Source organism: Heterocephalus glaber, unplaced genomic scaffold (assembly GCF_053883595.1).
Source record: "Heterocephalus glaber isolate CG9 unplaced genomic scaffold, H.glaber_assembly_v1.0 deba00001504, whole genome shotgun sequence".
Classification (NCBI taxonomy): Eukaryota; Metazoa; Chordata; class Mammalia; order Rodentia; family Bathyergidae; genus Heterocephalus; species Heterocephalus glaber.
Window position 1 is genome coordinate 6,910,332 of NW_028258324.1, and position 23,255 is coordinate 6,933,586.

The following is a 23,255-nucleotide window of genomic DNA, read 5'->3' on the forward strand; positions in this document are numbered from 1 at the left end:
TTAGTTTGAATAGCTTTAATTAGTGTTTACAAATAAAGCAGAACTTTTGTTCTAAGTCATCAATTCACTGAGGTTGTCCCATATCCTAAAGTCATATTAATTCTATTCCTTATTTAAATATTATGCACCTTTCATTTCATAATTCTGTGGAATATCTTTCAAATCTTTCAACGTTTGCTATGTTCTTTTGACCTAGAGTCACTTAAATGGTAGTATGGAAAGTGAGGTTGTATAATTATTTATTAAATACATCTGGCAATTCTCAGCGTTTTCTTAAAATTTCTTTCCATTTCCTACAATTTTCAGTGATAGGAATGGTTATCCTCTTTCATTCTTTTGTTTTCTGATTTTTACATCATTACATTTGTATTGCCACTGAATCTGTTAATGAAGTCGCCATAATCCCAATTTATATATTTAATTTTCAGGAGGTTGTAAATCTTATTTCAGTCACCTATTTTTCCTATATTGCATCAATTTCCTTTTTATCTGCCTTGGTATATTTGAGGACCTTTGGTAAGTTATTCTAATTCCACAAACACCTGTTTCCTTTACTTCTGTAATATTTTCCTCCTTTTTAAATTTTCTTTCCCTAGTATACCTTATCAGTTAATATTAAAAGAACTGTGAGTGCTGTCCATAAATAAGACACTGAAAAGGACAAGAAAGGAAAAATACGCTGGGAGATTCCTTCTGAAGATAACGTAGCCTTGCTCCCCTCCCTTTGATGGTCATCTTTTGGCCCACCCTCTTTATTCCCTGTGGTTTCTCCTTTTCTGACATAATTCTGCTTCTTGGCCACTGCCTTTCTGTTGGCCTGTCTTCCTATTTTCTTCCTTTCTACTCCCAAACTACAGTGATTGTATTGTATTTAGTCATTGTTTCTCCCTTTTGCCAAGCTAAGAAACGGACATAAAAGTGGGAGGTTTATTATTAAGGGAAATTCAGTTATCTCCAAGCTGAAGTTCTATGAGATAGTGATATAGTTAAAATTCTAGTAATTTCTGGTGTATGTTTGTTTTGGATGTAGTTTCTTTAGGCCATAATTTTGTACCTATTAAACTTCAGTACTTTAACTCAACAAGATTCCGGTGCTTTAAAGAATTGAATTTACTCCATGTGGTGTTATGTACCACAAAAGGCCAAGTGATTATATTGAGATCTGCTTACTCAAAACTCCTGTTTTTGAGATACCATCAAAGCTTTGAAATGCCAAAGACTTAATTAAGTAATTGGTGTACTGGATGCATGCCACATAATTTGCTACTGTGTAAAAGAAATACGGCTTTAGTCCAACAGTTGGTGGCTTGCCATTCTTGATAACACAGAGTGGCTACAAAGGGGAATTTGCAAGGTTCAAAAATTATGTGGAACAAAGGCAGAATGTTAGTCTGTATAAGCTGAGCATTTGTAATCAGCTTATTTAAATATTCTCTGCAACCTTCATGAAGCTTTTACTAAACTCCTGTGTTGCAGTGCTATGTGCTACATGATTAATTTCTATAGGAATTAGAATTTTCACTTAAAAGATTACCAGTAGACTTTGAGTAGCCCAGTATACTTTGAAGCTTACTAATTTTCAAAGATGCAGCTGGGGATTTAGCTCAGTGGTTCCGATGCCTGCCTCATAAGTGCAAGGTCCCAAGTTCGATCCCTGGTACCAAAAAAAAAAAAAACCAAAGATGCACTAAGAGTTTCTGAATGGAGTTTTGAGCAAGTGAGTTATGTGACTCATGGGATCTAGAGGACCCAAGGATGATCAGCAACATATTATATAGTTCATTTGAGTCTTTTTTTTCTGAGAATATAATAATCCCAATTTAGACCTTTATTAAAAAGAGAGAAACTGGGAATAGTCTTTCTGATGGTACAGAGATTTGTTCAGTTGTTTATTCATTCACATAACATGTAATTTTGTACATATATATTGTGGTAGACAGCTTTCTGTTGCTGTGATAAAGTTCCTGAGGAAAGCACCTTAAAAGGAAGACATTTATTTTGTTGTACTGTTTTAGAGGTTTCACTGCCTGGTCACCTGGCCCCAGTCAGTGCTTTTTAATCCTGTGGTGAGGCAGAAACATGGTGGAAGGGTGTAAAGGAAAGCTGCTCACCTTGTGGCAGCCGAGAGAGGGGAAGAACCAGAGAGGAAGAGGCCACAGACAAGATACTAAAGGAAACACTTCAGTGACCTACTTCCTTTACCTAGCTCCCCTTCTACAAATTTTATCATCTCAAATTATGAGTCCATCCCTCATTAGAGCCCTCAGAATCCAGTGACCTTGCAAAAACCCCACCTCTAACATTGCTGCATTGGGGACTAAGCTTGCAACATGTGAGCCTTTTGGGGGACATTTCAGATCTAAGCTATAGCATACAGAGAGGTAAGTGCTAAAGAGCATCTAAACAAGCAGGAAAGGAGGAGATTGAAACTTTAAGATAGCATGACCAGGGAAACCCTCCCTCGAAAGGGCAGGCTGTGTAAGATCTGAGGGAGGAACACTACAGACAGAAACATGAGCAGAGGCCTTGAAGTGAGTGTACCCGGCATGTTTGAAGAACAGTGAGGAAGCCAGTGTAGTTCAGGTGGGAGAAGATTCATGGTGGAAGTGGGTGGGTTGAGGCCTCCATTTCATGTCAAATTTAATAGATAAAGAGTTTTAGGCATTTGTCCGGAGAAAGATACATCATTGGAGGGCTTTGAGCAGAAGATATATGTGATTGGACACCCGTTTTAAGTTTCACTCTGGCCAGTGGGTTGAGAACAGATAGTAAGAGGTAAGAGCAGACATAATGAAAATCAATTTGGAGGGTGAGGACTGAGGTTGCTGGCAATGATTTTGGAGTAAGGTGGTTGAAATCAACAAGATTTGCTTTCGTGACATCAAGAGAAAAGGAAGTTACGGATGGCTCCCAAAATTTGGAGCTGAGCAAGGATGTATTTGCCATTAACATAGGATAGGAAAGAGCAAGATTTGGTGGAAAATAACAAGTGTTCAGTTTGGGATATGTTTAAGTTTGAGAGGAGACAAGATGAAATAGGTAGGTATATTAGTTTTATCAGTTGAATTTCAGAAGAGATGTCTGGGGAGAAGGTAAAATATATGTGGATAAAGTGGAAAGCAGTAAGGCTGGATAAGCTCACCTAAAGCATGTAGGGAGTTCTTAGACCTCTGACAAGGCAAAGTCTAAGAACTTTAGACTTCAGATAGGTCAGGAGAATCCTGCACAAAAGGAACAGCCAGGAAGGCAAGAGAAAGAGCAAGTATTTCAGGACATTAAGTCAGATAAGAGATGACCAGTGGCGTCAGCAATGTGATGGTGGGCAGAAGTCTTGATAGTGTGGAATAGTAGTTTCAGTGCAGCAGTGGTGATAGCAGCCTAATTGGAATGGATTTTGAAGAGAATGGGAGACAGCAAGGAAAGGCAACTTCCTGAGTTTTACTCCAGAAATCCTCCTTCCTCTTAGCAAAATTTTTTCCACGCTGCTGCATCTTTATTGTTGATACTACCCTTTTTAAATGGAAGGACCAATAATATGCCTGTGTACTTATGGTGAAGATTCAGTGGTGAAATATAGGAGAGAGAAGAATTTCAAGACCCCTGATCTTAAATAGGTAAGGAAGGGGACTATTTGACCTGTACTAGAAGTATATTCAGCTCCTTTGCATAGCAAAATAAGAGAAGGATAGTGACTGGATACAGATATTGGTGGTGGGGATTGTGGCACCCCCCCCCTCCCCACATACACTAGAAATTGACCTCAGGGCCTTCACATTGAGCTACATTCCCAGCCATTTTTTTATTTTTGAGACAAGGACTCTCTAAGTTATATGGGCTTGCCTGGAACTTGTGATCCTCCTGTTTTAGCCTCCTGTGTGCTAGAATTATAGACATGTTGATTCTCTTTTCTCTGAGATAGGAGGGAGATAAGTTTGTTAGCTCATAGTGAGACTAGAGAAAGGAGATAGTTGGCGGTATGAAAAACTAATTGGAATGAATCTTCTGGGAGCTTAGGAGAGAGAATGGTGTATTATATGGGTGTGAAAATTACTATGACCTGAGTATTGTGGAAGAGAGTAACAGGCAGAAATTGCAACCTTTGTGAACTGAGGGTTTTGGAGCTCTCTGGAGCATTGAATGCATGAAGCCAGTGGGAAGTATAAACTCCTGTGACACTTAAAACAGGTCTTATGAAGGGAGAATGGAGAACATATACCACTCCCCCCCCCCCGCCCTCGCTCTCTTGGTGGTACTGTTTGAGAGGGAGGACTATAAAGTATGGTGGGGATGTGTGGAAAACCTAGGTTAAGGATACATGCATACTTATGTTTATAGTAGCACAGTTCACAATAGTCAGACTGTGGAAGCAGCTAAGATGTACAGTACCAAACAGATGGACAAAGAGAATGTGGTATATTTATACAGTAGATTATTATTCAGCCATAAAGAAGAATAAATTTGAGTCATTTGTAGGAAAATGGATGGACTTGACACCCTAATGTGAAATAAGTTAGACACAGATAGTTAATTATCATATGTCTTTTCTTATAAAAGAAACCCAAAATACAAGGATTAAAACGGGAGAGATGATAGGAAGCAGGGATATTGATCTTGGAGATGGGGAAGGAGAGTGGGAAAAGAGAGACAGGGAGAAAGTATGAAGGGGGATAGGATATTGATAATGATCAGCATGATATGTGTAGGTAACACTTTCCTAAAATGAATGTAATTACTATGTATCACAAACACGTACCGATTAAATAAAAAAAGAGTTGAGCATATGGGAGATTTTGTTGGTAGCTGACTGTGGGGCACAGTGAAAAGGTTTCAAGAAACCAAGAGATGGGGTCAGGAAAAGGGATTAAATATATGGTTTGGAGAAAGATTATTTAGGCAGTTTTAAACATACAGTGGAAGACAGGTTGACTGCATTATCCTACGTAAAAAAGGGTGAGTAGACGCTGCACACTGTAAAAAGTGGCTCCATAGACATTGACAAGCAGATGCTCTTTATTTGCCCTAGTATACCTGAGTCACAGGGAAATAAGTACAGGAGAAGTTTTCCTTTTTCATCCCTGGAATACTCTGAAACAATAGCTATTTTATCTTCACAGTTTAAACCTAGTGATGTACATTGAACAATTTGTTTAGATTGTGTCTTGCCTAGGATACTTTTGGTAAGGATTGAAGTGACTGTCATTTTAGTATGACAAACATGTTATATTGATTAAGTTTGATCTTTATGACAAATTAAATACAGCTCAAGTTGAAAAGTAAAATTGTTATAAATGCATGAATTATTATGACATTTCCTAACACTGAAGGTCTTTAATATATCCTGTATTTTAACAGGTTGCGGTATTTTACAGAGCTAGCCCAAGACACAAGATGAAAATTATTAAGGTAAGTGTCTCAAAATCAGATTGTTATATTTCTCTATACAAAAATGCTGCTACTTTGGCTTCTGTTATGTTGCATTACAAGGAGTATTGATAAAGCATCAAAGTCAGAAGTATTATGATACAAAACAGGCATTTTTTTTTTTTTTTTTTTTGGTACTGGGGCTTGAACTCAGGACCTTATGCTTTAGAGGTAGGCACGGTGCCACTGAGCTAAATCCCTGGCCCAAAACAGACATTTTTTAAGAAAGGTATTGCCATGGAAAAACTAATAGAAATTTAACTGGCATTGGAAGAAATAGAAGGAAAGTTTGTGAAATAAGTTGAATATGAGGGGCTGGGGATTTAGCGCAGTGGTTTCATCGCCTGCTTCGAAAGCGCAAGGTCCCGAGTTCGATCCCTGGTACCAAAAAAAAAAAAGTTGAATATGAAATAACTTTTTAAAGTTAGTGTAGAAGTATGTTCTGATAGGGTTCCACTGCTAAGTCATCCCAATGTGAATAATGATAATAAATTAGAAACAAATACAACAACAAAAAAAAGTACTAATGAGAGTGTGAGCAATATTTAAAGGCTATAATTACTAAGATTAGTCAAATATAGCCATTTGTTGTTTAATAGCAGGAGTATGTTTGTTAGGTGATGTTTTATTTTGTTCTTTTGTTTGAGACAAGGTCTTGCTATGTAATTAAGGGTGGCCTCGAATTCACTATGTAGCTAAGGCTGGCCTCAAATTTCCTCCCTCAGCCTCCTGAGTGCTCAGATTACAGGCCTGTGCCACCACACCCAGCTCATTAGGTGTTTGTTTTTTCATTGTGTGAACATCATGCCTGTACTTAACCTAGGTGGTATCTGTCAGTCACTCCATGGAGTCTCTTGATGAAATCAAGAGGTGTCTAAACATAAGATGTGTGATGTTGCTGCTGCTGTGACACAGTAGTACTGTTTTATGGTAAACTTTCTTGGTAGGAGTATACTAAAATAATGGTAAAACTGCAGCAAAGACCTAAACCAGTTGTAATCATTTCTTGTCATCAAATTGAACATAATGGTATGGGCTGTATTTTTACATAGTCAGCAGCACAGTAGGTTTGTTCACATCAGCATTACCATAGACATGTGAGTAAAGTGGTCATCGTTACATAGCAATGACTGTGTATTAGAGCAACTGATGTAGTATCCAATAGTGAATGGGCTTAGGTTATTAATTACAAAAGCCAGCCATTGTACAGTTCAGAGTTTCTCAGTCTTGGCACTGTTGGCGTTTTGGACTAGACAGTTCCTTTGTGTGAGGGGTGGTCCTATGTATTATTCTAGGCAGGTAGCCGCATTCTTGGTCCCTACTCATTAGATACCAATGGCATCTCCCAAGTCAAGATAATAAAAAATGTCTCCCAATACTGTTAAAAGTCCCCTGGGAGACAAAATTGCCGCTGGTTGAGAATCATTGTATATTCAGCTATATATCAGACTTCAGACATACACTTTGCATGGATGAGAATATTAGTAGCAACTTTTTGTAAGGTTTATCTTGCTATAATCTCTGTATGCCAGGTGTAGTGGTAAACACCTAATCCCAGCTACTTGGGAGGCTGAGGTAGGAGTGTCCCATATTTGAGTTCAGCTTGGGCAGTTTAGTGAGACCCTGTCTCAAAATAAAAAGTAAAAAGGCTGAGGATCTAGCTCAGTGTTGTCTGCTTACCTACCTGGATTCAGTCCCCTAGAGAGAGCTCCTTATATGGAAGTTTATTAAAAAATGGGTGGTCTATATTATTTTAATCTTAATTATGTGAAAAAATAAGGAAATTTTTTTTATCCCATTATTGATGTGGAAGCAAGATTTTTATCACAATTTCTCTCTCCACCCTCTTCTCTTGTCTTACTTCAGTCTCTACAGAAGAACGGGGCAGTTGTAGCCATGACAGGAGATGGAGTAAATGACGCAGTTGCTCTGAAGGCTGCAGACATTGGAGTTGCAATGGGCCAGACTGGCACAGATGTTTGCAAGGAGGCAGCAGACATGATCCTGGTAGATGATGACTTCCAAACCATAATGTAAGTTTTGTTGCAGTGAATGCATATTAGAGATTCTTCTCATGTCCTTTGCTAGATGTTACCCCCAGATAATTCAACTGAAAAAGAGTCAGTTGTATTTAAACACTGGGCAAATAAAGCCATGTTTCTAGATTAATTAATCTTGTTTTATAGCCTATGTGTAGTTCTGCAGAAAATAATTTATATGGATGCAATCAATATAATACATAGCAGGGCTGTTCATTTAAGAAATGTTTACTAAGTGCCAGCTGACGTCACATTTTTTTGGTCATTAGTATGATAGTTAACAGTGACCCTTCATTGGGGGCCTTTATGTTAGTTAAGTTCAGGTTATCAGAATGTGCATGACTTTACAGTAAGAAAAATCATCTGGTTCACATTCATACCTTTATCCCTCTCCATTATTAGAGCTGTATAAAAATCTTGGAAGGGAGGAAGAAGTTTTTTGAAAAATAAATATTTTCCTGTATTCAGTCAAGTGGTTGAGAGAATTGATATAAATATTTATAAACCATATCATTTAATTACTCTATATCATATTATCTACTTGTATATGGGAGCAATAGGTAGTTTAAATTCCATAATTCTTATATATCTCATTGCTGTTTAATTTTTTTGTGAGATATAATAATTAAACTAAGAAAAATGAACTTTGAGGGTTAAAGAAGGTGCTTATAGTGAGACATGCCTGTAATCCCAGCTACTCAAGAGGATTAGGTAAGAGGATTGCAAGTTAGGGCCCAACATTGGCAATTTAGTGAGATCCTGTCTCAAAAAATAAAATTTGAAAAGCAGGTGTGGTGGTAGTGGTTTATGTGGTAGAACATTGGCTTAGCGTTCACAAGACTCTGGATTCAATCACCAGGACTGCGCCACTGCCCCCTCGCCCCCAAGTGTTGTCTTTTGTATAGAGAGACAGTATGTGATATTAATGTTCAGATATCTTTTTAAGAATAAGAATTAAAATTCTTTTTAATTATATGTATGTGGTTTTCTCATTCCATCTTTATTTTTAAAATTTCAGGTCAGCAATTGAAGAGGGTAAAGGGATTTATAACAACATTAAAAATTTTGTTAGATTTCAGCTGAGCACGTAAGTTTGCAAGAAGTTTGTCACTATGGGTCTCGTAGATAAGTTTTGTAAAGTAGCTTTAGCAGAATGCAGAAACTGAAGAGTTATTAGTAAGTTTTCTAAAAAGAAAATGGCATTGTGGGGTTAAAAAGTGGCATGAAAGCAGATTCTAAATGTGATAAGTAAATTGTCTATATCATTATCAAAATATATAGTCAGCCCTCTATCTGAGGGTTCCACATCTGTGGGTTCAATTGTTGATTAAAAATATTGGGAAAAAATTTGCATGTGTACTGAACAAGTATAGACTTTCTTACCTGTCTTTATTCCTGAAACAATGCAGTGTACCAACTATTTATGTAGCATTTACGTTATGTTAGGTATGATAAATAACCTAGAGATGACTTAAAGTGTAAAAGAGCATATGTATAGGTTATATACAAATACTGTGGCGTTTTATGTAAGCAACTGGAAATTTGGTATTCTAGGGGGAGTCCTAGAACTAAACCCTGTGGATACTGAGGGACTATATAACTCTTGGGATTTATTTAATAGCTTCTGAAATCTTTAGAGGAGGATGGGCCACATCTCAGTATTCTTCTGGTATCCCTTTCCAAAAAATAGAAGGGATTTTCTATCATCAAAAAACAATTAAATGTTGTTATATAGATTTTAAAAATTTTCCTCTTTGCTATTGGTAATCTTGAAAATCTTTTGTTAAAATACTCTGCGCTTTAAAATGTTCACGTGATTGAAACATTAGTTACTTGGATGGTAGGTTTCCTTTTAAAAGCATAGTAGTAACATGAGACTTTTAAGTGCTCCAAAAATGTTACCATAGGATCAATAGGAAATTTATTATGCTAGCAGATTTTTAAATGACTTTCTTTTTCAACAGGAGTATAGCAGCATTAACTTTAATATCATTGGCTACATTAATGAACTTTCCTAATCCTCTCAATGCAATGCAGATTTTGTGGATCAATATTATTATGGATGGACCCCCAGCTCAGAGGTAAGTTTTTTCATGCATGAACTGGTAAGACAAGGAAGATATGAAACCCTGATAATTAAGTTTTAAAGCTTTATTATGGACAGTGTTGGAAAATATTGCAGCAGCATGTTTGTTATAAATTGTGTAATATGTGTATATCATTTATTTTCTTGACTGTTCATTCACGAAGTGCGGATCTGAGCCATTACATTGTGTTACATGCCTAGCTTTTGGTTGAGAACAGATCAGGGAGTAGGTGCAGTCCCTCCTTGTCCTTAGGATGTAAGTTTTTTATTTCTAAAATTTGTATGTAATGGAGAAAATTCTTGAGCTTAGCATTATTACATAGGTTATATTACCGAGTTTAGAAGTGTTCAAATGTTTATAAAGTTTTGAAGGACCTGAGTGTCTATTATATTTTGTAGTAATGGGATAGTTGAAGTAAATTTATATGCAAATTAAATTGAAGTTTTCTCTTAAAGTTGACCATTAATTGCCTGTCAAACTGTGCTAATAAGTCTAAAAGAGGAGAGAAACAGTGACAAAATCAGTGGCTTTTCTCAATCAATATCTCCCCCGCTCCCCTGGAGAAAATAGCCACATCTGTCATGCCAAACAGTAGTTTATTCTGAGTAATCATAGCCAAAGTTTCATGATTAAACATTTTTTTTTCATAAGAAAGGATTTACTTTGCTTCGATAATTGAAGTTAGGTTGTGAAAGTAACAAATACAAACTTTAACACTAAATTCATATTTCTGTTTGCTTTAAAGCCTTGGAGTAGAACCAGTGGATAAAGACGTCATTCGTAAACCTCCTCGCAACTGGAAGGACAGCATTTTGACTAAAAATTTGATACTTAAAATACTTGTTTCATCAATAATCATTGTTTGTGGGACTTTGTTTGTCTTCTGGCGTGAGGTATATTCACTGGATAAGCAGCTATATTATGATGCATTTATATGATAGGAATTTTAGTTATTTTTATGTGTTACACAGGAGAGTGGAAAGTTAAGAAAGCTCTGAGTGAAAATATGATACAGTCATTTTAAGGTTTGATTTCAGTCTTCTTGGGCTGATAGAATTGTTGATTTGTGACTTAAAGTTATTAAATCTGCAGAGTATTATCACATATAATAAAATTTAATACATAAAAATGTTAATAGTTAGAAAAAAATCTCAGTCCTTAAGTGGCTACTTTATTGTTATTGGTAATAGTGTTTTAGTATTCAGTATAAGGTTCATAAGAATTTTTACATTTCATTATGTAGACTACAGTTGTTCACTAGGTGACTTATAGGAAATTTAGGTAGCTTGTATATTTTACCTCTTAGACTAAAGCTATTTCATTGTAATGGAAGAAAAATATTAACATTTTAACAGCATTTAATTCAGCCGCTGAAAGGTTTTTTTTTTCCTTTTGACAGCTGCGAGACAATGTGATAACACCTAGAGACACTACGATGACCTTCACGTGCTTTGTATTTTTTGATATGTTTAATGCATTGAGTTCCAGATCTCAGGTTCGCTTTGCTGATCTCATTTAATTAACCCAAATATGTAGAGCACTTTCTAATAGTCCATAGGCAAGCATTACAGGTTGTTAGTTTTGCTTGGGGTTTGTAGCTACAGATGACAGTTCCAGACATAGCCTTCTTGCAAACATGTGTCATTGGTCAACAGTAAGGGTGACCTTATTTGGGTAGATCAGCTTTACCTTTGGCTCAGAGATTAAAGTAAATCACAGGTGATATTGTCTGATCTTTATTCCATTCTCTTATCATGTGTAGCCTATAGGATAGATTCAGGCTAACATTATCTGGACATAGGGACAAGCCTTATGGGCTTTGGATGGAATTAGACTGCTTTTGGAAAAAAGTGTTGTTCTGACAAGAGCACATTTGTTACCCATCACTCCTGTCAGTGTATCCAAGTTTAAGGTATTTTCTTCCCATGTTATAATTTAAAGTGTTAGTGCTTCTTGGTCTAAAAATGTTTTGATAGAGAATCATAACCTAGAATTTAGTAGTTTTTTTAGAGCATATTATTTTTGAAAACTACTTAGATTGGAGGCATGGCTTTCAGTTTTAAAGCACTTTATGACTCCTTAATTATATTTATTACCATTTGCCATACTAGAAGTTTTCACTTATAGTCAGTTATCATTAAGGAGCTGTAATGTTTCTGTTTCATTAAAGACAGTTTTACTCTTTTTGGTAAACACATAGTTAGGTCTATTCTTCAAGAAAGGGTATTAAATTACCTACTTTAATGTATGGACAGAAAAATGAACAAAATATAAAGTATCTTAGGGCCTTTCTGTGGAATCTAGTGCATTTAGCAGGCCTTTTCTTGGTAAAAGTTGCTTTAAAATTTACTCTTATTCCATCTGAATTATTCCAAAATAATAGTTAAAAGTAAGAGATTTCATGGTTTTAACACTGTAGAATTCAGTGGTACATAAGTGATACTGATTATTGAAAAATTGAAAGCAAGAATAATAATGTAAGAAGTTATTTCTGTACTTAAAGAATAATTGTACTCTTTGCTTTGCCAACAGACCAAGTCTGTGTTTGAGATTGGACTCTGCAGTAATAAAATGTTTTGCTATGCAGTTCTTGGATCCATCATGGGACAATTACTAGTTATTTATTTTCCTCCACTTCAGAAGGTTTTTCAGACCGAGAGCTTGAGTATACTGGGTAAAGAGAATGCTGTCTTTATATATTTTAGAGGGTTTAGTTTCTAATGTGTTTGTGCTAATATAAACTTAGGGTAACTAAGTAACCCATGTGACCTGAAAAAAGAATATACTTTATTTTTTTCATTGAGGGAAGTTGAGGGGAATCATTCTCCCTAATTCTACAGTTTTAACTTTTTTTCTTTTTTTGTCAATTATTACAAAATCATATTTGATTTTGAAATAATAGCAAACAATTTGTTGGAGAGTAATTGTGTTTTATAACTTTTTGATACTTTTATTAAAAAGTTACAAGATCTTGAATGATTGAGGGCTAGATTTAACTTCACTGAAATCCAGATTGCTCTTATACTATTTAGGTAGCTAATATTTCACTATTCCTGTTATTCTCAAGACTCATTTCATAAAATATCAGTTGGACCCTGAAAGCATAGTTTTATCAACTTTCTGTGTAAATTACATATTTTTTCAAACATTGCATTAAATGTATAATATTGTACACTTAAAAATTACTTTCCTATTTGTGGTGTGAAGAACAATGTAGTTGATGGGAATCCTGTTCATAATTCTTAGATTTGTTGTTGTTGTTGAGACAAGGTCTGCTTGTATGTAGTTCAGGTTGGCCTTGAACTTGCAGCAGTCCTCCTTCCTCAGCCTCAGAGTGCTGGAATTACAGATGTGCAATACCATGCCCAGCACTTTTTAGATTTTTAAATTAATCTGTGTATTTAGATAATAGCCTCACTAATTTTTTTTTGCTCTGTATTTACTTTAAAATTGAACTAGTTTAATTTCAAAATTTTAATTATATATTTAATCACTTTCTTTTTAAAAATAATAGTTTTAAGGAGACAGTTGAAATTTTCTAACTAATAAGAATTGAGATACTATATACTTGGTAATGATTTAGTCTTCTAGGCTTTGAAGTAGGACATATTGATACAACATTTTTAGTCTCCAGATAACATTTTCAATCAAGTTTGATACTACTTTGTGACTAGTACTTTTAAAAAGGGATGTGTGATCTATTAAATAGAAAACTTTTCTTTTTGTTATTATTGGTAAAAGCTAGCCACATAAGTTTATGTTCCAAAGAAAGTGGTCCTAGGATGTGGGTTCTAATTCTGGCTGTTGATTTTCCTAGCATTGTGACTTTGGATAAACTGTTTAATACCTTTGACCTTCTATTTTTGTATTTTTAACTGAAGGTAATGATATCTCATGAAATAGTTATAAAACAATGTTTTTAAAAACCATGGTAAATTGCTAGAAGAATGTAAACAGTTACACTTTGCGACGATAAATTTCAAAGAATTGTAAAACTCAGCTTATTTTCTTTTGCAGATCTGTTGTTTCTTTTGGGTCTCACCTCTTCAGTATGCATAGTGGCAGAAATTATAAAGAAGGTTGAAAGGAGCAGGGAAAAGATCCAGAAGCCTGTTAGTTCGACATCACCGTCTTTTCTTGAAGTATGATGCATATTGCATTCTTTTATTTGCAAACTAGGAATTGCAGTCTGAGGATCATTTAGAAGGGCAAGTTCAAGAGGATAATGAAGATTTGAGAACTTTTTAACTTTTCATTGATTAAAAATGAACATTTATGTTTAAGACTTGATTTGAGACTTTAACTTGCTGGCAGTCCCAAATGAAATTATGCAACTTTGATAACATATTCCCTGATTTAAATTGGCTTTTGGGATTGAGTGGAACTTTATAAAGCATATGGGCAGTTATTTAATTAAAAAAAAGGCAAAACCTAAACCACCTTCTGCACTTAAAGAGGTCTAACATACAAATACACTGTCTATCTTAGATAGATATAAATAATTTTTTTTATTTTTAAATATTGTACTATTTATGGTGGTGGGGCTTTCTTACTAATACACAAATAAATCTAATCATTTCAAAGACATTCTGTTTGGTTTAGAAGTTGATTCCCAGAAGTGCTGTATTTCAGCTACTGTATTTCCTTTCTCTTGCAATGTAAGCAGCTTGAATCCCTTGTGCTACCATTTTTGTATTTCATGTTTTTTTTGCACAGGATGTGACCACTGTCGGAGCACTGTTCTTTTCTTTCTTTTTGTGATTGAAAAGCATATACTATAATTTGAAGTAAACATTTGCTTTTCTTAGTAAGTGTAAATGGTTGCTTTTTTTTTTTTTTTTTTTAGGTGTGAGTCTTTGGTCTAGCATAATTAATGCAGGTATATCAAGTACATTTTAGAGCAACAGTGTGTACTTGAATAGTCATAGAGTCAAAGACATTTAAGATTGAGATGAAATTTATAATGTCATGTCTCCTTTTTGAATTAAATACAAATATATACTTTGTCAAATATCTTACTCTTTGTAGATCTAAGTACTTCAACTCAGTAACTAAACTTTATTATTTTTACTCTTTTGTTTTTTAATTTTTAAGCATATTTCTTAGGAAGGGTAAATTACTAAAAGAATGAAAAAGCTCCAAACATAGACAGATGGTGTAGGAGCCAGGGAACACTTGGGGGACCCTGTCAAATCTGGCCTTGTTCTCCTTGTGTCTCCTAGGCAGCTGCTTAGTTCTACAATGGAGCCACTCTAAGTCTGTCCCTTCTGCTTCCACTTTCGTTTCTTACCTTCCTTTGGTTTTAGTGGGCATGCTAAAGAAATAGACAGAATTTCTTTGTGAAATGCCATTGTTTTTTATAAAGCTTTATGAGGTAATTTGTTTTGACTATGTGGCAAATTTGGGCCAGAAATTCAAAATTAGAAATCTATTCTCCTGTTACGTATTTCTCTCATTTTCTCTCCCTCCCTCCCTCTCAGAACAGAAATGGGTCTCAGATTTCTACAGATTTAATTCTTCTTGAAGTTACTTTATTTTATAAACTGTCAGAATAAAGGATTCTTAAGTTTTCATCCAATATGAAATTGCAAGTGTTAGAACTTAAATTCTGTTGTTGATAAGGAGAATACCCATTATTCGAATCCTTACTATAGACATGAGTGAAAGGAGCTGAGACATCCTCACTTTATTCTTCACTCTTTTCAGGTTGAATAGTGAAATGTACATTGTTCTATCTCATTACAGAACATGGACACCATCGTCTTACCAACTTTTTCTGTAATGATTTGATATCTCATACTGAAATTTTGTAATGATTTTTTTTATTCCCTGTTCCAAGAACTTGAAATATGTATTACATGTACAGCAATAGTTTTTGTTTTGCATTTTAGGTTCAGCGTATGAATCATATGGGACAAATGTGCCTATCGTTTTCATTCGGTTTTTGAACTATAAAAATAAAAGTTTCTTTTCACAAGATAATGACCTTCCAGTTAGTACTGTTAGCATTAAAATTATCTGTATGGATGCTAAATATACAGAAATTCCTTGATTTAAAAACAAGTAAAATGCACAGTAAGATCTAGGTTTTAATTTTCCATAGTATATTAATACAAATTGTAATGCTTCAGATGATTTAAATGTAGTAGTGTTTAAATTTTAAATCTTTACCCCCATTTTATAGCTTGCTAGAGTCCCTAATAATACAGTTGGGTTTTTATCCTTATGGACTGTTTCATGATGCTGAATCCATAGTAGCTAAACATCAGAGAAAATAAAGGAACTTGAAATAATTCACCAATTAGGTACTATTCTCAAATGATAAAAACTGGACCATAGAAACAAGGCCAAACATATTGATGGGCATCACATAACCCAGAGATGAAATGAAAAGGAAACCATAGAACCCAAAACATCTCCTCCTTCAAGATCCAGGCTTTCTTTAATGGCATTAACTTCTCTTACAAGAATAAGAGGTGGGTTTTCTTTTCATACCTATCCACGGTGCATCTTACAATTGTAATCTTTCTGAAACTGCTTTAGATTTTGATCTTTTTCCTGTACTACTTAAGTAAAGTATTAGCCATACTTACAGTAGTCTCTCACTGAAATAAATTGGTAGCAGACAATAAACATCATACTTCAGAACTTTCATTTCACCCTGCTTTCTGCTTCTGTCACTTGGCAATTCACATGCAGATTACTTCCATATATGACTCACCTAAGAAGTTAGATGGATGAATTGTCTTTTCATTAAACATTTATTTAATACCAGAGTGTTTTATGAATAGAAAACTCAAGGCATCTTTGTCCTTTAGGAACTCATGAATAGGGATACCAGGTGGCAAGACTTAAGCTATTTCAAGAAAGTTACTAGTGATCTTTACACATTTATTTTAAAAATGCTTATACATTAAAGTGAACACAAAATACATTTCACTAGAATTTTCTCTTGAAGACGATGCTCTTGAAATCCAAATAGCTAATTTGCCTACTAAAATATATGGACAAATATTAATCATAACTGACATATCTGGTGACTGGACAAACAGATTATCCTGATAATTAACCTTCCTTGAGCTCAGTTAGCACTTGGTATGATGTTGACTTTTGTTTGACCATCTTACATTTTAACTTTTGGTTATCAAACTTGCTTATTGTTGATAAGGGATAACATTTAGTAGTACCTTCCCTTTAGGAAGTTCTGTCTTAACTCTGGAGACCAGTGTGAAATACATTCAGTACAGCAGTAAAACTGTCCAAAATGCTACAGTAGCTGAAGGGGAATAATAACTTAGAGGAGATTGTCAAAGAAATTTCCTAGAACTAGTGACATCTGAATCAAGCCTTAAATTAGAAACTTCAGCTATTGAACAGCAAGACATTCCAACTCAGTAGCATAGTTTCCACAGTGTATCAGAACTAAAAAGGAGCATGTGAAAACTAGAGAGGAGTTTGGTCCTTTAAAGCTAGAGGTATAATAGGCAGGGGTGGGGAAATTAGAAAACTGTGAAAGCTTGAATGGTAGAGGGATCATTGAGTAATGGTGCTTGGCATGGAAGAAGAAGGTATGACATTTATCTTTTAAGAGATATCATTGCCATGACAGCAGTACGGGAGAATGCAGAAGATACAGGTTTCTGGCCTTTGACTTAAATAGTAGAACTGTTAATAGGAAAATAACCTAAGCTGAGCAGGCTGTAGTGGCACACAAGCTCATCTGTAATGTGAAGTTCGTGGTGTCCTTGACATTTCCCCCTGGACGTGATACATGAGATTTTTATAGCACAGAATCAATTAAAGCATGGCTGGCTGACCAGTTAACTAATATGAAAACTATTTCCCTTTACAAGCTGCTTTTTTTGTTGTTTTGTTTTTGACTAAAAGAGTAAATTTAGCTTTGACAATTATTTTTTTTAAGTTTCTATTAATCAGCAAACAATTGTTTAAATTTAAAATGCAGGGGTTAAAGATAAGAACATTGTAAACTCCTTTGTTACAGACCTTTCAGAATAAGTCTGTTTCTAAGGTTATCAACAAGAAAACACATCATTGGTAGCACATTTTTTTGCTATTTGCAGTGAGACACCTGTGAGGTAACTACAATACATGTGTGAACTGCCTATCTGTTGTGCAATGAGTGAACAGTATTATTAGAAAATAGCTATTTGATCTGAACAGTCATTGTGGCAGGAGAGTAGAAAATAATGGTTTTTGTTGTTTGTTTTCCATTTTACTCATAATTCTTTAGACCTTTCCAGCCTCATATCCCATGTAAATGTTTTAGCACAATCCACTTCTAAGTCTTTTTGGAACAGTATTTATTAAGTGTGAAATTCTTTCCCTTTTGCCTTAATTTTGGCAATCGTAATTTTTATCTGTATTTCAAAGCCCAGCTAAATGTCAAATAAGATGGCCTTTCCTGATTGCTCAAAACATGTAGGGACGTGTGTGTGTGTGTAGTAGTAGTAGTAGTAGTAGTAGTAGTAGTAGTAGTACAGTGCCTTGTGAATACTATTAAGAGCAGACACATCTATAAGTTTGAACATAAAAATTACAGCCTTTTTTAGAGAACATTTAAGTCTAAGCCACTTTGTTGATAAATCTAGACAAATTTGATGTAATTTTCTCTTTTTATATAAAATAAATTTAAGTTTTGAAGTTTGGGGAGAAAAGTGAAAACAATTACTTGAGTCAGTAGTTTTGATTCCTAGAAATTCTTTTTTAATATGAACCTGTCAGTGTTACTAAGTACACAATGAATGTATATGATATAATATCAATGGCCTTTTTTTGAACACTTGCTTTGGAGAGTAGCTTTCCTGTTCTTATCCCTTTTTGCTCAATTCCAATCAAACAGACATAGACCCTTTCTGGCCCATGTTTCTGTGCTGGCTCCCTGGAAAGTAGACCTGGCAGAATTTCCTTTCCTGTCTAACCCAAGGTTGACCCATCAGCATTGTTTCTAACACTTTGGGTAGAAACTATATCTCACAGTATTATGAGCATTCAGTGCCAGAAATGGGGTAAATAGGGATCCATTTTTAGGCTCTTATATTTTTAGCTTTTGAATTAAAAATGTGCTATTTAACACAGTTTTGAAAAATACTAATCTATTCAGCCATATTAAAGATACTTATTTATTCTTCCTGTGATAACTTTGTTGAAGTGCACTTTAGTTAAGAAGTGGCAATTTGGTCATAAAGAAAATACTGTGTCTTGACCATTTGTTCTCTTCTATCAAGTCATCATCTTACAAGTATGACATGAAACAAGTTGGTGTGCCAAGTCTGACAAAACTATGTTAGGCCAAGTGTGGTGGCACAACCCTGAAATCCTAGCATTCAGAAAGGCTGACGCAAGAGGAGTGCTATTAGTTTGAGGCCAGTCTGAGCTACGTAGTGAGTTCAGGACAGCCTGGATTCTACATAGTGAGACCCTGTCTCACAAAAACAAGCAAAAAAAAAAAAATTATCTTTGGAGCAACATATAGCAAGCTCCAACTAAATAGGTGACTGTGTGTATAGAAAATGTATGCCTGATAGGAAAGACATGACAGACTTTACACTTAGGTATTGTTAGAGCAATTTTAGGATGTTATAAATTAGTATATTTTCATTCATGTACTTATATTCAATTATATGATTGCATAATAGGATCACATTAGGTTTTACAAGTATCTTTCTAAATGGAACAGTTCTGGATAGCCATTGAATTAGGAAGAGGTGTTAAAAGTTAGGGAAACAGTTTTATTTGAATCACCCTTAGCACACCCACATAGAACTGCTGTTTAGTTTAAGTGTTGACAAATGATGCCATGTAGGACAGATCTGTATGCTGTTTTTGTAAATAAAGTTTTACTGGAACTGAGCTACACACGTTGATTTACGTAATTGTTTCTGTTGCTATTATCCACAACAGTAAAAGTGAGTAGTTGGAATAGAGAACATTTGGCCCCCAAAGCCTATTTACTATCTAGGTCTTTATGGAAAAATTTGCCTACTCATTTCAGTGTTCAGGAAAATGAAAACAAATCTGTACAGTGCATTCACTGGATTGGAAAGGAAGTGACATCATTTTTCCCTACCCTGTAGTCTACCAACAGGATGTTCCCTTTGGAACAGATACACTTGGTAGCAGATTTGATGTCATTTGTCTGCTGTATCAGGGTTCCTGTGTGGAGAGTGTCTCAGAACATCAACAGGGAGGACATGCCAGCTGTGATCAGTCCCAGTCATCACCAAGGCTGGAGCTTGTTGTTAGTGGGTGGAGTGTTGTGATATGCTGTTCTATCTGAATTTATTCCTAATCTTCCCTCCATCTCTTCTTCCTTCATGTCCTCTTCCTTCCTGGTGCCCATCCAAGTTTTCATGCATCTGCTACTGTCTGGTCTATCTACTTCCTCCTACTAAGTTGTACAAGAGAAGTGGAGGCTTCTCACAGAAAAGGCTTAATTTCAGTGAGCTAAAGTATACTGCTTAGAGAAGACAAAATTTAATAATAATAGAAGCTAAAATATCAACACAATTTTAGGGGAAAAATATACTCCAGCTCATTTTCACAGAACATTTTAAACCAAAGTGTATTTTCATAATAATCATATTTCTAAGGTAAATTTATGACAGTATCTCTCAGTGAATTCTTGTTATAGTCCACTGCTAGTTTTCCATGACTTCCTGATTTACAAAACAGATTATGGTTGTAACAGGGTTAATTTCTTTAGCTTGTGTTTTATAAAACAATTTGCATAAGTTTGGGTGCTAGAAAGCCTGTAGTACTTTATAATTGGAAACAAAGGTTTGTGAAGGTCACTATTCCCAGATTTCAATGCCACAGTCTCATCTTACCTTTGATTTTTATCTTTCTTAAGGCAAGGCAAAGAAATACCGGAAGTATGGTCTCTTGATCCTGTCCTTCCCCAAAACTTCAGCTTTTAATGTACATTTCTTTGATTAAAATAGTAAAACATACTCATTGAAGACATTTGTAAATAGAGGAGTAGAGGAGGAAAACATTTCATAATCTCAGTACCCAAAGATCCAGATGTTTTCCGTATGCTCCAGACATTATTGAAGTACCTAAACAGATAAACAGATGTCTCCACTTCAGTGCCTAAAAAGTTTTTTTAACCTAACATACCTACAGCAGAATCTCCAGTTCTCCACTTCCTTATGTCCTGTTCTACACAAATGAATAACAATGGAATAGGAATTGAAAAAAGGGTGCTAGTATATATATGCTATATATATAAAATTATGTACTATAGCAATTTTAGCAGTAATTTATCACCTCATTGATATATTTACAGTGCCTCATGTTTAAGCAGTATTAGTACATATTTACTGATTTCCACATCTTTCAGATTAAGTTCATCTAACATGTAGATTAATCCACAATTTCATTACCCTTTCTCCATCATATTATGGTTATTCTATATCTGTGATAGCAAAACATTGAGACATAACAAAACCTACTTCCTCTTTTTCATGTCATAATCCCCTATAATGTGTACCATATGAACCAGACAGGAAAATAGGAGGAGTGCACCCAGTGCCTATATTTTTCCAGATGGAAGTACTGGCACTTCAGTTAATTCTCTAAAAAGTACTAATATGCACAAACTACCTGCAAAGTTTTGCTAATCTTGTATGCTAGCTTATGTGATGGCATAGTTTTGTCAGACTCAAATGATTCAGTTCTATAAATTATCACAAATCCAATATTGGTACGTTTTAATCTTTCAAATGAAAATTCAGAGTTGGTAAGTGTCTTTAGGTTATAATTTATAATCAGCTACTTTTTCTCCAGAAACATTGCTAGGTGTTCCCTCATCCTGATGATAACAGGTTATATTGTACACAGAAATCTCCATGTATCTCCAAAATGGTAATAGAAAAATTGTTTCTTTAATATATTTGCAAATATACATATATATCAAGAGAAAGACTTATTTTAACTAAATACGTAAGATAGTGTCAAGACTAGTAAAAATAGGAGATTGTATGTGCATTGCATGTGTTCCTTTGAAATTTGATTTCTCTCCCTGAAAATCCAGTAAAAGTAGCTGGAAAACACTTTTCCAGCTATTGTCTCATTCATCTCTTTCTCCCACTTTAGCACACCAGGTATATGGCCTGGTTCGGTCATGCCTTTGAATTTCACACTTCTTTCCTCAGTGGGAGGTTCTCACCTCAGAATGTTTGCAATTGGATGGACTTGAATTTTAGCACTATTCAGACGTCTGGAAAAGAAATCAAAAGCAGTTTATCTTGTATGGTTCAAAAACCTGTTGCCAAAAGTGGGAAGGCATGTTTTTCATTGCTCCAACAGAAATAATTCTAAATTGGCACAAAATGCAAAAGCACTTTTAGGTGTCATAATTGAAATGCATCAGAAACATTAAGAGCTAATTACAAAGCACCCCACATTCATTTCATTGAAAATATAAGAATACCATGTTGGGGTCCAGAAACAGTAAGTGTTTATCCCTTAAGGGAAGGGCAGTTCTTTCTCCTGGTCTTGATGGTGACTGCCTTGCAGATGCTACTCTAGGTTCATGGTAGGCCAGCAGCCAAACAGCATGTGGTCAGGGCAGCCTCCAGTGATAGCTGGCCACTGCACTAAGGGAGAAAATTGTTTGGCCACCTCAGGACAAGGAGTAGGCCAGGATATAACCCTAGTTGTAGGAAGAGGAAATTCCCAAGAAGTGGCAGTAATATTTGCTCTGTTTTTAAACATATCCAAGGCTCTTTCAAATTGAGTTTAAAAATCACTATAGAAAATTCCTTCAAAACAGGAAGAAAAGCTGGAGGAACATTATTCACTTGGGGATAATTCCTTCTGTTTTTTCTTTCATTATTTTCTCATTTTGAGCGTGCTCACCAATTCACATTCTCTTGGCTAGTCTCCATTCTTCCCACTGTGGCTTCAGTGACAACTCTGCTTAATTTGCTGTAATACACTCTCACATTCTTACCCTTCTTCTCTCAGCCATATTGTATAGTCTTACTGTCCTTTGCATTTGCAAAATTTTACCCTTAGCTTTGAAAACCCTGGTATTACTAGTCTTAGTCTTTCTACTGCTCAGCACTCATTTCTTCCCAGATTTTGCTTTGGTCTTGGTTTTCATGTATGGCTATCAAAATAATGGCCATTGGTGGGATGTTTTAGTGCCAGGCATGTTTTATCACATTTTAGTACCAGTCACTGTGAAGTACACAGGCACTTACAAATAACAAGTTATTTTGTATTTAGGTAATAATGAACTATTGTAATTCTCATTTTACGGGAAGGGTAACTGAAACTTAGTAATTCATTTGCTTTTACACACACAGAAGGAAAACACATTCCATTTATCTACATGTATAACTTCTATATGTACTAGGTGAGAGGTCACACTCCCTCCACAGAAATTTCTTAAGGGGGTTTACCAAAGAATAAGGGCATAGTACCTGGCCGACAAAGGTGATTTTTCTTTAAACTCTTTGGGAGACAACACAATAGCAGTATTTTATAAAGTGGTCTGTTGGGTGCAGACTGACTGCTACAATAAGGAGACAGCAATCACAAGGGAAGGGAAGTTAAACTACAGGAGGACTTCCAGACCTGGCATAAAGAGATAGGAATAATCATCTTTTTGAAAACAAACACAACCTTTAAGGAGCCCTATGCATTCTCACTAAAATAATACAAAAATCTTACTTCAAGA

The 23,255-nt window shown here is 35.2% G+C and overlaps 1 protein-coding gene across 15 annotated transcripts in view; it reads left to right on the top strand.

The window, feature by feature from the left end:
- Atp2c1 (ATPase secretory pathway Ca2+ transporting 1) overlaps positions 1 to 23,255 on the top strand; it is a 141,592-nt gene that overhangs the window by 109,430 nt on the left and 8,907 nt on the right. For 10 of the 15 annotated variants that reach the window (XM_087186931.1, XM_013070577.3, XM_087186930.1 and 7 more), the window contains 8 exons: positions 5,353 to 5,403; positions 7,288 to 7,454; positions 8,479 to 8,547; positions 9,425 to 9,541; positions 10,293 to 10,440; positions 10,947 to 11,042; positions 12,080 to 12,221; positions 13,565 to 13,689. In XM_087186931.1, coding sequence (XP_087043057.1) covers positions 5,353 to 5,403; positions 7,288 to 7,454; positions 8,479 to 8,547; positions 9,425 to 9,541; positions 10,293 to 10,440; positions 10,947 to 11,042; positions 12,080 to 12,221; positions 13,565 to 13,689 — 915 coding nt within the window. Of the gene's footprint in view, positions 1 to 5,352; positions 5,404 to 7,287; positions 7,455 to 8,478; positions 8,548 to 9,424; positions 9,542 to 10,292; positions 10,441 to 10,946; positions 11,043 to 12,079; positions 12,222 to 13,564; positions 16,024 to 23,255 lie in introns of all 15 variants that reach the window. The other 5 variants (XR_015441113.1, XR_015441114.1, XR_015441116.1 and 2 more) reach the window with 1 other exon arrangement.